The 14,263-nt window shown below is 41.8% G+C and overlaps 1 protein-coding gene across 2 annotated transcripts in view; it reads left to right on the forward strand.

The window, feature by feature from the left end:
• sumf1 (sulfatase modifying factor 1) overlaps nucleotides 1-14,263 on the forward strand; it is a 163,454-nt gene that overhangs the window by 55,635 nt on the left and 93,556 nt on the right. For both annotated transcript variants that reach the window (XM_087994502.1, XM_043708554.2), the window contains exons 4-5: nucleotides 8,028-8,110; nucleotides 12,240-12,362. In XM_087994502.1, coding sequence (XP_087850628.1) covers nucleotides 8,028-8,110; nucleotides 12,240-12,362 — 206 coding nt within the window. The remainder of the gene's footprint in view (nucleotides 1-8,027; nucleotides 8,111-12,239; nucleotides 12,363-14,263) is intronic.

Below are 14,263 nucleotides of genomic sequence, written 5' to 3' on the forward strand. Positions count from 1 at the left end.
AAGCTCTTTACGCTCAATGAAGTACTTTTGAAGAGCATTCACTGTCATTGTGTAAGAAACATGACAGCCAATTTGTCTGTCAGTGTCACAATCGGGAATTCACAGCAGTTCATCTTCTTTTCCTCCCAATTTGCCTCTCTGTGGCTCTGCACGCGTGAACATCATTGAGGCATTTGTGACAGCGGTTTACTCACCACTGGGATGTCTTTAGATAACTATCTTCTGGAAAGATTCCTTCCTGTTTGTGCTCATTGCTGTCAACATCTGAGTTGTTATTGGGATCAGTGCTGCCATAAAAAAGAGCAAGTGGTGCAGGCCAATCTTTTCTCAGCCACATTTACTGGAGTACGTTATATTTCAGTGGTCAGCAATGATGTAATGAAAATGTCAAGTGGACTCTGTGTCAATTAGAGTTTTATCTAAACATCAGAAATGTAATTCTTGCAGTGGATGATTTCACTTGTCCTGAATTTGGTTATCTGTTGATTTTATTCACATATAACTTGGGTTAAATGCAACTAAGTCTCTTGCACTGGATGCCATGAACTCGGTCAAAATGCTCAGAAATGCTTAGTGGGTCCAATGGCCTCCTTCCTGACTACCCTGTGATTGTCTGACATGGTTGGATAAGCAAGATGCTGGAAATTTTAAATAGAAACAAAAGACCCCAGAAAATGTAGCAGATCGAGCAGCATTTTTGAAGTGAAACATTTTAGGTCCACATCCCATGTCACAACTAGGAGAAGCTAGAACTGTAACAGTTTTAAGCAAATCAAAAAAGGTTAGGGTAGGAATGGAACAAAAGGGAAGGTTTGATAAGATGGGAGGGCTGAGAGATTGCATGAGGAAAGGGTTGTGACACTTTGTTCAAAAAGGAAGCGAGGTAAAGAGTGGGTAAATATAGGCCTATAAGCCGAATATCTACGGTTGGAAAAATTGTGTAGAGATTGGAATCAATTGTTAAGGAAGTAATAGCACATTGGGAAAATCATGACCTATTCAAGCAGAGCCAGCATAGTATCATAAAGGGAGGTCATATCTCTCCAATTATTACAGTTCTTCAAAGACTTCTCAACCAGAATGGATTTGGACTCCCAGAAGGCATTAGACAAGGTACCTCACAAAAGGTTAAGTCTAAAGATAAGAACGCTCCGTGATGAAGGTAGTATATTGGCATAGATAGAGATTTGGCTGATGGGCAAGAACCATTGAGTGGGGATTAGATTTTTCAGGTTGGTGACCTGTGACCACCAAAATAGGTGGAAAGGCAAGATATAAGAGCAATTCAAGCAGTTTACAGAGAGCTATTGACAGGTTAAGTGAGTGTGCAAAAAGTTGGCAAATGGAATATCACCTGAAAAATCAGCAAGTTGTTCAATTTGGAAGGGAGAATAAAAAAAAAACTTAAATAGCAAAAAACCTGCGGAAAGCTGGTAGACAATTCGTTGGAGGTATTTCAGACAAAGTTCACTAGGATGATCCCTGGTATCTTGGGTTTGTCTTATGAGCAATGGCTAAACAGGTTGCGGCTCGACTCACTGGAGTTTCGAAGAATGAGAGATGATCTCCTTGAGACATTCAGGATTGTTGAAGGGCTCAACAGGCTAAATGCTGAGAGGCTGTTTCTCCTCATGGAAGAGTTCATGACCCAAGAGCATAGAAGATGAGGGTAGGGCAGTTGATGTGGTATACATGGACCTCATTAAAGCCTTTGATAAGGTTCCATGTGGTAGGCTGTTGGAGAAAATGCAGAGGCATGGAATTGAAGGTGATTTAGCAGTTTGGATTAGAAACCGGCTTTCTGAAAGAAGGCAGCGAGTGGTGGTTGATGGAAAATATTCAGCCTCGAGTCCAGTTACTAGTGGTGTGCCACAAGGATCTGTTTTGAGACCACTGCTGTTTGTCACTTTTATAAATGACTTAGACGCAGGCATAGGTGGATGGATTAGTAAATTTGCAAATGGCACTAAAGTCGGTGGAGTAGTGGACAGTTTGGAAGAATGTTACAGGTTGCAGGGGGACTTGGATCAACTGCAAAACTGGGCTGAGAGGTGGCAAATGGAGTTCAATGCAGCTAAATGTGAGGTGATGCACTTTAGGCAGAATAACAGGAAGGCTGAGTACTGGGTCAATGGAAAGATTCTTGGTAGTGTGGATGTGCAGAGGGATCTTGGAGTCCATGTACATAGATCTCTGAAAGTTGCCACCCAGGTTGATAGTGCTGTTAAGAAGCATACGGTGTGTTAGTTTCATTGGTACAGGGATTGAGTTCCAGAGCCGCAATATCATGCTGCAACCGTACAAAATGCTAGTGCGGCCACACTTGGAATATTGTGTACAGTTCTGGTCCCCATATTTCGGGAAGGATGTGGAAGCATTGGAAAAGGTGCAGAGGAGATTTACCAGGATGTTGCCTGGTCTGGAGGGAAGGTCTTATGACGAAAGGCTGAGAGACTTGGGTCTGTTCTCATTGGAAAGAAGAAGGCTAAGAGGGGATTTGATAGAGACATACAAGATGATCAGAGGATTAGGTAGGGTAGCCAGTGAAAGTCCCTTTCCTAGGATGATAAGGTCAGCTTGTACGAGGGAGTATAATTACAACTTGAGGGGTGATAGATTTAAGACAGATGTCAGAGGCAGGTTCTTTACGCAGAGTATGGTAAGGGCGTGGATTGCCCTACCTGCTAATGTAGTCAACTCAGCCACATTAGGGACATTTAAACAATCCTTAGATAGCACATGGATGATGTGGGGGGACGAGCTGAGAATTGTTCACAGGTCAGTGCAACATTGAGGGCCGCAGGGCCTGTTCTGCGCTGTATTGTTCTATGTCTCAGAATTAAAGGATGTCCATTTATGAGTGAGATAAGGAGGAATTGCTTCTCTCAGTGGGTTGAGAGTCTTTGGAACTTGTTACCACGGAGAGAGTGGTAGGGCAGTCAAAGGTTACAGGGAAATTACAGGAAAGTTGATATAAGGAGTATCGGATCAGCCAACATTATGTTGAATGGTGGAGCAGGCTCGAGGGTTGTACAGCCTATTCTTGTTCATATTTGTCTGGTTGGTACAAGATCAAACAGAATTGAAATCAGTAGAGAAACAGCATGTTTCAAAAGGAGGTGTTAATAACGGACAGCTGGTTTTATGTTCTGAGGCACAGAAGGAAGCCATTTGGCTCAGCAAGTCCATGTTGGCTCTCTATAGGGAAACCCATGCCAATCCCATGTCCCCACACTATCCCATATTTTATTTCCATCCAGTGTCATTTAGAAATCACTGCCTCTGTTTTCACTACGCAGGTTGGCAGCCAGTTTTAGGTTATGACCACTCAGTGAAAAATGTTCTTCAGCACATACCCCTGTATCCTCCTGCCCAAAGCATAATCTGTGCCCCTAGTCTTTGTACCATCAGCTAATGGGAAGATAAAATTTCTATCATTAAAGCTAATCTAAACCTATCATCAAATAAATCTGTACCGTCTCGCCGTGATTTGTTCCAACAGAAATGATGCTACTTGAGAGATATGTATTCTCATCCATGGAACTGTTCTGGTAAATCTCCTCTGCACCCTTTACAAGGTTTCTATCTCTTACCTAACATGTGGTGACCAGATCATGCCACCGTCGTCAGCACCAAGTCTAGAAGCAGTGAAGTTTGTCTGAGTTTAGGAAGCCCATGGTCTCACATGTGGAATCTTCATGGATTAGGTTGAAAGGAGTTTTTGGGTCTTTCAAGGGATGTTGCACCCTGCCACACTCGAGCAATTCATCACTATCCTCCATGACCTCCTTTGTGTTAGTGCTGTTTGGAAGCAAAAAGAAAGAAAAACATGGTTAAAACCAGCAAAGGAAAAGAAAGCAAAATTGAGAGAGAGAGTGAGAGATGATCTGAAATGGTAATATTCCATGTTGAAGTATAAAATATCTCGTTGATTAATAAGGTGCAGTTCTTCAAACTTGCACTGAGATTCATCACACTATTGTAGAAGGCTGAGGGAAGAAAGGTCAGAGGAAGCTGAGGAATTAAATTGACAAGTTAGCGGAAGCTCAGTGATGTACCCTGTGCGACTAAAAGATGATATCACCCTATCTTAGTTTGGTCTCTTTAACACAGAGCAGAATTGCAATGTCAGCAGCAAATAAGTAAACTAAATTGAAAGGAGTACACACAAATTTGTGCTACACTTGGGGGCTGGATAATAAGGAGACCGAGGTGATAAAATGATAAAATTACATCTCCTGTATTTGTACAGGAAGGTGCAGTAGGCCGGGGAAGGGTGCTGGGGGTAATTGAAGAATAGATCCAGGTCTGGACTAAGAGGGAACTGTATCCTTTGGAGTGCTGGGAGGGAAGAGGAAGATCCATTTGCTGGATGTGTCAGAAATGCAAGATAATGTCTCCAGAAGCTGGTGCAGTCGAAGATGAAGAGAAAGGGAACTCTATCATGTTTCAGGTCCTATCGTCCCATTCAGTCCAATTGGCTGCGAAGCATTTCTAGCTAATAACTAACCAGAAATGGAAGTTATAGAGATGCACAGCACGGAAACAGACCCTTTGGCCCAACTGGTGCATGCTGACCAATAGCCTAACTTAATCTAGTCCCATTTGCCAGCACTTGGCCCATATCCCTCTAAATCTTTCCTATTCATATATCCATCCAGCTGACTTTTAAATGCAGTCATTGTACCGGCCTCCTCCACTTCCTCTGACAGCTCATTGCATATATGCAACACCCTCTGTGAAAAGGTTGCCCCTTATGTCCCTTTTAAATTTTTCCCCCCTCACCATAAACCTCTGCCCTCTGGTTCTGGATTCACCCACCCCAGGGAAAAGACCTTGATTATTTAACCTATCCATGAGGAAATGGAAAAGAAACACTTGAATACCATCAGGTTTTTCCTTAGTTCATTCGCAGGATAAGGGTGTCACTGGCTCGGCCGGTATTTATTGCCCATCCCTAATTGTCCAGAGAGCAATTAAAAGTCAACACATTTCTGTGGGTCTGGAGTCACATGTTGGCCAAACAGGGTAAGGGGAAAAGGACATTAGTGAACCATAGGACTTTCCTGACAATTGATTCATGGTCATCATTTGATTCTTCGTTCCAGTTTTTTTGTTATTATATTAAAATTTGTCTCGGCAGGATTCGAACCCAGGTGCCCAGAACATTCCCTGGGTCTCTGGATTAACAGTCCAGCAATAATGCCACTAGGCCATTGCCATCCTTATTAATTACAGCAATGTCCAGGAAATAAAATGCTTAATTCTTGGAGCTTGCAGAATATCCCAGGATTGAACTGTAGGAAAATAAACTTGATCATCCCAGACCAGTCTCCCTTTCATTTTAGTGCAAAGACCAAAGTGTGTGATGTTTGTGACGTGGAGAGTGCTCGTAATTGACTGTTCTGCCTGACCCATTCTGAAGAGCACATCATACTGCTCCTCTGTTACTAAGGCCTATACGAATCAGAAGGGATAAGGAAAAGGAACAATGTTGCAACTTTATGTGTATGAAACATGTCTACAAAATGCAAAATATTTGAACCACTCTGATTGGGAGACAGAACTTGTAAACACACCGAAAGGAAGAATGCCAAGTGGGTGTTCCCACATTCCACTCGTCAGCTAAAGACACATGAGGTTGTGCAGTGATGAAGCTGCTGCTGAACTGGTAAGTGTCTCTGATGGAGAACAAAGACCAGAATACTTTTGTGGCCTGCAACATTTCAGGGTGTTGTAGTACTGATGTGTTTGGTTATCAGTGGAATGTTAGAGACTTGACTGTGTGAGGGGGAGCTAGGATTTGACAGGATAAATGCAGTGCTCCACCTTCCTGATGAGAAGGTGCACTCCCCAAAATTGTCAGGTCAGTGAGACTGCTACCTTCCACAGCCCTAATAAGTAGGCTATTCTCCTTGAAGCATGGAAGCCCCCAGAACTGCTGAATCTCTGGTTTCTTTCAGTTTGATTCGTAATCTGATGCTCACTGTGCTGTCTTTGCAATGGGATGTGGACATAACATGTCCTATTTGCATAGGAGGCTGAGGGGTTTATAAAATCACGAGGAGCATGGATAAGGTGAATGGCAAGGGCCTTTTCCCTTGTGGGTGGGGTGGTTCAAAACTATGGGGCATATTTTTCAGGTGAGAGGAGAAAGGTTTAACATGGAAATGAGGGGGCAATGTTTTGTGGTTCATGTGTGGAATCAACTGCCGGAGAAAGTGTTGGATGCTGGTGCAGTTACAACATTTAAAAGATATTTGGATAAGTACATGAAGAGGCAAGGTTTTGAGGGATAGGGGCCAAACACAGGTAAATGAGACTAGTTTAGTTGGGAACATGGTCAGCTTGAACTTGTTGGAACGAAGGGTCTGTTTCCGTGCTGTATAACTCTGTGAATGGTCGGATCCTATTCATACTGCACAAGTTTTTCTATGTTCTTACCACCATTCCTCCTTGAATAGTTCTCTCCTTGAAAACATAACAGTGCAGACAATGCTAGTGTCACTAATAGCAATGAAGTTTGATGCCAGCTACGTCACACCATTAGAGACACAGGCTTGAAGCGCATGGAGATTTTTTATGTATTGTGCCATTGTTTCTCAGGGCAGGGAAGAACTAGAAACAAGGAGTAGACGTGAAGATAGATTTGTTAAACATTTTGTTAAGAGGATAATGCTCCACACTGTGCCTATAAATAATTCCTGCATTTTATGAATAATCTATGAAAAGTCTTCAATTATTCTGGTTCTTGGGACACTAAATGCAGTCTGGGTGCTACCTAAATGCAAGACTTTCTTTCTGTTACTAAGCATTAAAAGCAGTTGTGCTTATTTAAGCAGTTCGCATGATGAATTATTCTCTCTTTCAAAATGAGCATTCAAAATTATTCTACTGACCACCATCAGATTTAATTTTTTTTAATCCCCTTTCTTTTATATCCTCCTCCTCTTGACTTCTCTTTTATCTGTCTAGTCATCTTTTGATACTACTTGCAATGGACTGAAATGCACCATGAATTCTTCTTGTCAAATTCCAGACATGAGCTCAAGTCTTCCGACTCCTTTGCATCCTAAAACTATTTAAAACTGTTTTCAACAGGGCTAAGCCATTTACCATGCTGAGTTGAAGGAAAACTTGGGCTGGAGTATTTGCAACCATTTTACACAGGGCGTAACGAGACAGCACTTTCCTAATTGCCCAAATTTGTTTCAGACTTAGATCAACAATGTCCAGAAAGTAACTGGTGCATAAAATTAGACAATAAGGCCAATATCCAGTTAGTTGCACCAAATTCTACCTTTGGAAACTGTAAATGAAACAAGAACCTCAGAAATCGGCAGCAAAATTCGAAATTGATGGATAAACTTAGCTGCTCAGCAGCATCTATGGAGACCTCTATTTTTGTTTCAGATCTTTAGCATCCACAGTTCTTTATGAATCCTTTTCCAAGTAATAAGAGCGAGGCAGGCGATTTGGCCTTTCACATTATTTTTGCCATTCACTTTGACCATGGCTGACCTAGTGGTGGCTTGAAGTCCATTTTACTGCCTGTCCTCCAATCCCTGACTCATTTGAGGCCTAAATGTTAGTCTAACTCAGCCCTGAGCACTTCCAGTGTCCCAGCCCCAACCGTAGTCTGGGGTAGAGAATGTTAAAGATGAATGAAGGTCTGCCAGGGCATATCTCTCTTCAACTTTGTCCTAAACGAATTGTCCCTTTTATTGGAAATTGTGGCCCTCGTTTTAGATTCCACCACAAGGGAAAACGTTCTGTCAGATCCCCTCAGTCTTGTGTTTCACCTCCTATTCTCTGAAACACACTGTGTACCATTTTACATCCAACTAGAGGGTTTCTAAAGCAAATGCTTCTTCCGGTATAGACAGGCAAGAAGGTAGTCATACAAAAAAATGCTCAAATATTTTCTTTGTTGTTTTTGGACGGGTGTCTAAATCTTTTGAGAAGATCTGATTTAACTCAGCTGCACAATTCTAACCCCAAGGTGTTTTTTTTTTCTCTTGTTCTAGGTTGCAGCAGCCCCATGGTGGCTCCCTGTTAAAAAAGCCAATTGGAAACATCCGGAAGGTCCTGACTCCAACATTACTGAGAGGTAACAACTGAAGCACAGACTATTTCTTAAGACTGAAATGTTTCCTCATCAACCTTTGTGTGTTGAAAACCTCATACGATTTGAAAAAGTGGAGAGAGATTCTTAGACCATACGAATGTCTTTTACCATTGCCTTTTAGCCAACCTTACTGTCTAGGAAATGATGATTTCCCACATTTCATTTTCTGGTTGGTTCTGAAGTTGGTGGGAAAATCCGAAACAAAAACACAAGTTGCCGGAAAAAGCTCAGCAGGTCAATTAACTACCAGTTCTCAAACATTTGCTTTCAATCATAATGTTCTGTGTTCAACCAGACACCTGGTGGTAGTAGATAAACTTAAAATCTTCAAAGAAAGTGTTGTTTTTTAAACTAGGGTGGGGCCAAATATACTTGTGTGAAAGTGAGGACTGCAGATGCTGGAGATTAGAGTCAAGATTAGAGTGGTGCTGGAAAAGCACAGCATGTCAGGCAGCATCCAAGGAGCAGGAAAATTGACATTTCCAGCATTCCTGATGAAGGGCTCCTGCCTGAAATGTCGATTTTCCTGCTCCTCGGATGATGCCTGATCTGCTGTGCTTTTCCAGCACCACCCAAGTATACTTGTTGTTCAACCCATATTTGGCAGTCCTTATGCATTATTTACATCCCTCTCACCTCGATTAAAGCTGGGATGGGGGAGAGTGCATGACTTTGGAAATGATTTAACAAGTTGTGGGTGTTGCATCATTCTGAGTTAGGACTTCCATGTGCTTCTGTTTTACAAAACTCTCTTTTAAAAAATGACAGAGTATCATTATGTGTACTGCAGTACACGAGCATAGGAATGCACATCAATTTTTTTTTGTTGCTGTATAGGCATTTTGCAACCACAGCAAGGAAATTGTCAAAAATCCAAAAGCTGCAGAGGCCACAGGGGAATTGGAAATGTATCAGAACCCAGTAAAATGCACGAAGAGTTTGCCAAGGAATTGTTCTGGAAACCATAGATTCAAATAGGCACCTGGCAAATTCATGTTGGGCGGTTCACTTAATCATTGAATGCTTTTTATAATGAGATGCTTAAACTATGTATACCTGAAGGAGGGCGGCATGGTGGCTCAGTGGTTAGCACTGCTGCCTCATAGCGCCAGGGACCCAGGCTTGATTCCAGCCTTGGGCAACAGTCTGTGTGGAGTTTGCACATTCTTCCCAGTGTCTGCGTGGGATTTCTCTGGGTGCTCCGGTTTCCTCCCACAGTCCGAAGATGTACAGGTTCGGTAGATTGACTATGCTGAATTGCTCATCATGTCCAGGGATGTGCAGGTTAGATGAGTTAGTCGTGGAAAATTCAGGGTTACGGGGATGGGGTGGGTCTGGGTGGGAGGGTCAGTGTTGTATCGATGGACCAAATAGACTGCTTCCGCACTGAATGGATTCTAAGATTAAGGCATTTGCTATTTGTCAGGAAACCTCGGTGATGAATCACCTTGCTGGTCTGAGGCTCACTCTGTATATCAGTGTGGTTCTTATCTATTTAAAACACACATTTGAACCTGATCTTTGTATTTAACGAGATCAGAATATTGAACTTTGTGCATTAATTACCAATTAACTGCTCCTTGTTTACAAACTAGGCAGATTCAAGAAATATCATGGAACAAATATCTATTAGTTTCAGAATGTTTTAAATAAAAAAACTCCAATTCACAGAAACATCACAATCCAACAAGCTTATCAGAAAGCAAGCATTTGATGGCAACATGTTATGGTCTCAGACGTGTCTCTCGCTTGGTACAAAAATTTGCAAGTGCTAAAGAACTGAACTGCAGCCTTCACCTACCTACATACATTGTTGTAAAATGAGTGCAGATACACAGTTTTTCATTGCTGATTGGAATGGAAAATCTGGTCTGTCACACAATTAGAGTCATAGAAATGTACAGCATGGAAGCACCTTTTGTCCAATTCATTCATACCAACCAGAAATCCTAAATAAATCTAGTCCCATTTGCCAGCATTTCACCCATATCCCTCTAAACCCTTCCTATTCATATACCCTTCCAGATGCCTTTTAAATGCTGTAACTATACAGGCCTCTACCACTTACTCTGGCAACACATTCCATACATGCACCACCCTCTGCGTGAAAGTGTTGTTCCTAAGGTCCCCTTTAAATCTTTCCCCTCTCACCCTAAGCCTATGCCCTCTAGTTTTGGACTCCCCCACTTCAGGAAAAAGACCTTGACTATTTACTCTATCCGTACCCCTCATGATTTGATAAACCTCCACAAGGTCACCTCTCAGCCTCCAATGCTCCAGGGAAAATAGCCCCAGTCTATTCAGCCTTTCCTTATAGCTCAGACTTGGTTGTTTTCATGTTTGTCGTCTTTTCCTCTGGATTTTCTGTCTTGACTACAATAGCATCATTAATGGCTGACCATGTCCTCATTTAGCTAGTGCATCTTATTTGGGATAATATCCCATGGGTTATTTATTTCCTGTGCAGTAGCATACTTATTAGTATTAAGGTTTATTTCTAATTTGTAGACAGTGATAATTGTTGGAAAATCCATTAACAGTTTTTTTGGAATGTTCCAACACTATGTAAAATATTGAGATCCATCTGAGTTTATTTACAACCGTAAAGTACTTGATAATCAATGTAACATTGGTAAAGAGGAACTGCATTCAGTAAAGCCATTCTCATTATCTCATCATGGTTTTCTCTGCTGATGTTAATGCCGATGTCACTATTTCTTCATGCATTGGATTTAATCTTCTGTGCTTAATTGTAGAAACATAGTTGATTCATTCTTATTGATTATGAAGATTCCAGTGAACTCGCAGTTGTTTAATTGTTTGAGGCCACCTTCCTGATAGATTAATCCAAATATTCTAATAGTCAGACTTTGAACTGCACAAAGTAAGGCAGTTCAATATTTGACCAGGCCTCTATCCTTACTTTGCACCCTATCAACCTCCACATCCAAAGCATCATAAGCCACTATTTCAACCACCTCCAACAGGGTACCACCATCAGAAGCTTTCCCTCATTCACTTTCCCTCCCTTGTTAGTATTCTGCAGGGATCATTCTTTCTGGGACATCCTGGTCCATTCCTCCTCCTCCACTCCCAACACTACCTGACACTGCCATTACACTTTCCCATGTAATCGCAGAAGGTGCAACACTTGCCTGTTTGCCGCCTCATTAATCAAGGCCCCAGACTCGCCTTCCACATTAAGCAGTGATTTATGTGCACTTCATTCTATCTAGTCTTGAGTATTTGCTGCTCACAATGTGGTCCCCTGTACAATGGGGAGATGAAATTAAACTAGGTGATCGCTTTGTGGAGCACCTTGGCTCAACCTATAAAAATGACCCCAAACTTCCAATTGCTTGCCGCTCCAACACACCATCGTATTCCCCTGCCAATGTTCGTCAGGCATATAATGCATTGTACCAGTGAGGGTCAGTGCAAGCTGGAGGAGCAGCACTTTATCTTCCCCCAGCTACTTTACAGTCCTGAGGATTCAACATTGCATTTAACAATTTCAAAGTGTGAACACCTCCCTCCAGATCTAATACCTCAGGTCCTGTTCTGCTTGGGTTGCTTCCAGCACAGCAAGCCCATTATCAACTATTCACTGTTCCTGCTGTCACCTGTTCAGCATTTACTTATTCCCCAGTTTACTGTCAACAATCCCTGCTTGCCTTTCTCTCCATCAGTCTCTCTCTCTCTCTCTCTCTCTCTCTCTCTCTCTCTTTTTCTCTCTCTCTCTCTCTCTCCTCACTCCCTCTCTCTCTCTCTCTGGTCATCTCGTAAATTTATTCGACTCAGTCTCCCACTCCCTTCTTCAGTATAACTGCCACGATTTCCCAGTTGCTTTTCATTCTGATGAAGGGTTACTGGAATATTCATGTTAACTCAGCTTTTCTCTCCGCAGATGTTTCAAGATCTGTTGAGCTTCTCTAGCACTTTGTTCTTGTTATGGTCACTGCTGTAACTGAGTTAAAGATTGATTTTGTCTGAGGACCAACTGCTTAGCAGTGGACTGATTGGTGGTAATTAGTGGCATGTGGAAGTTGTAACTCTTGTGGTGAAATACTGCATGCGATTCATGGTCATAAAGTGTTTCTTTGCATTTCAGGATGGATCACCCAGTTGTACATGTCTCTTGGAATAATGCAGTGGCGTACTGCACCTGGGCAGGGAAAAGGCTGCCTACAGAAGCTGAATGGGAATATGCATGTAGAGGGGGACTTGAGAACAGGTAACTGTAGAACAAAAGCCCATCTTTGTTATTTGATTTCATTTTCATTTTGCAGTCTGTAGTATAAAAGAGAAAGAAATCAAACAAAGCCAGCTCCCAAAGTAATTTTTGGGAGCTTAATATTCCAAAAACTTTGGGAAATAGGAAAGCAGGATGTTTTTTGGCTTGAACTGTTAATTTACATTTCATCAACTACTCAGCTTTTCAAGAGAAGCTTCACACCACCCAGGGTAAAGCAACTGCTTGATTGGCACTACATCCACTCCCTTCAATGCTCAGTAGCAGCAGTGTGTACTCTCTACAGTTTGCACTGTGGAAATTCACCAAAGAATTTCAGACAGCACCTTACAAATCCATGACCACTTCCATCTGGAAGGGCAAGGATAGCAGATACATGGGAACGCCACCACCTTCAAATTACCCTCCAAGCCACTCACCATTCTGGTCTGGAAATAGATCGCTGTTCCTTTTTTGTTGCTGGGTCAAAAGCCTGGAATTCTCACTCTAATGGCATTGGTGGGTCAACCCACAGCAGGTGGACACTGGTGGTTCAAGAAGGCACCACCTTCTCAAGGGCAACTAGGGTCAGGCAATAAATGCTAGCCAGCCAGCAAGGCCCACATCCCACAAAAATAAAACAAAACCAAAGTCGAGGAAATCTTTTCAAATGTCTCATGTTATGAATGGAGATTTTAAACCACCATCTTTGCATTTTCTCAGAAGGTTTCAAATTTCTTGAGTTCATTCCAGGGTAGCGCTCTCAATGGAAATTAAGCTCGAGCAATAAATGCCTGCCTTACCACTAATTTCCTCACCTTGTGAACTTTTTTTTAAACCAAGTGCAAAGTTCAAGGTTATTATGGGAAGAACATGAAAGTTAGATGGTGAAGCCTCTTTTAGTAAGAGCCATACAACCTACTCCACTTTCGAAAGAATTCACGAGACTCATTCCTGCAATAGCAGGTTTCTCCTACAAGAACTGATTGAATCGACTGGGCCTGTACCCATCCGAGTTCGGAAGAATGAGAGGGGATCTCATTGAAACATATTGAATTCTGACAGATCTGGATTGATTCAATGTAAGGGTATGGAATGGAGGGATACAGAACAAGGGGTCACTGTTTTGGGTTACGGGATATGCTATTTCAGACTGAGGTTTCAGGAATTGCCTTAACTCAGAGGGTGGTGATTCTGTGGAATTCTCTACCACAGAAGAGTGAGACCACCAAGTCACTGATTAGATTTATGAAGGAAATAGAGGCTAAAAGTGCCCAGAGGTATGTGAAGAAAGCAGGAGTATATAGAGTTGAAAAAGAGGATCAGTCATGTTTATTGAGTGTCAGAGTGGGCTCACTGGGCTGAATAACCTCCTCATAATTTCCTACGTTTACATGGAATATCATGCTTCATCAGGTACTTGGCTGTATACATTTATATATTTCTAAATATATAGCAAATTAGTGCCTGACTTGACATCTAAAGGCAGACAAATGTCTTCCAAGCTGGTTTTTCTACTTGTTATCTGCAGTCAGTGATTGGTTTGATATAGTTCATCTTTCACCTCTTTTAAGTATTGTTTGGCTATTTTCTACACAGTACAATCGAGGCATGCATATAACACAAAATGATAATACCAAGAACATTTGATGATGGAACATTAATAAATCACTCGATTGGAATTGTTACTTTATCTTTCCACGATTTGAGCTTGTGAAAAAGAAATCAGTCTTTATTTTGCAGCCACCTTGAACATCCTCATGATACTGTGGGGTAGATGAAAAAGTGATAAGATAGTATCTGAGGTTTGGAAAATACTCTGTGTCACTTGATACCACATTCAAATCTCTGCCATATTAGCAGATCTAATTAACATATTCACTGGCAAATGTCCTCTCAAGCTG

Source organism: Chiloscyllium plagiosum, unplaced genomic scaffold (assembly GCF_037043375.1).
Source record: "Chiloscyllium plagiosum isolate Xiang-an unplaced genomic scaffold, Cpla_swu_hap1 HiC_scaffold_14, whole genome shotgun sequence".
In the NCBI taxonomy this organism is placed as follows: domain Eukaryota; kingdom Metazoa; phylum Chordata; class Chondrichthyes; order Orectolobiformes; family Hemiscylliidae; genus Chiloscyllium; species Chiloscyllium plagiosum.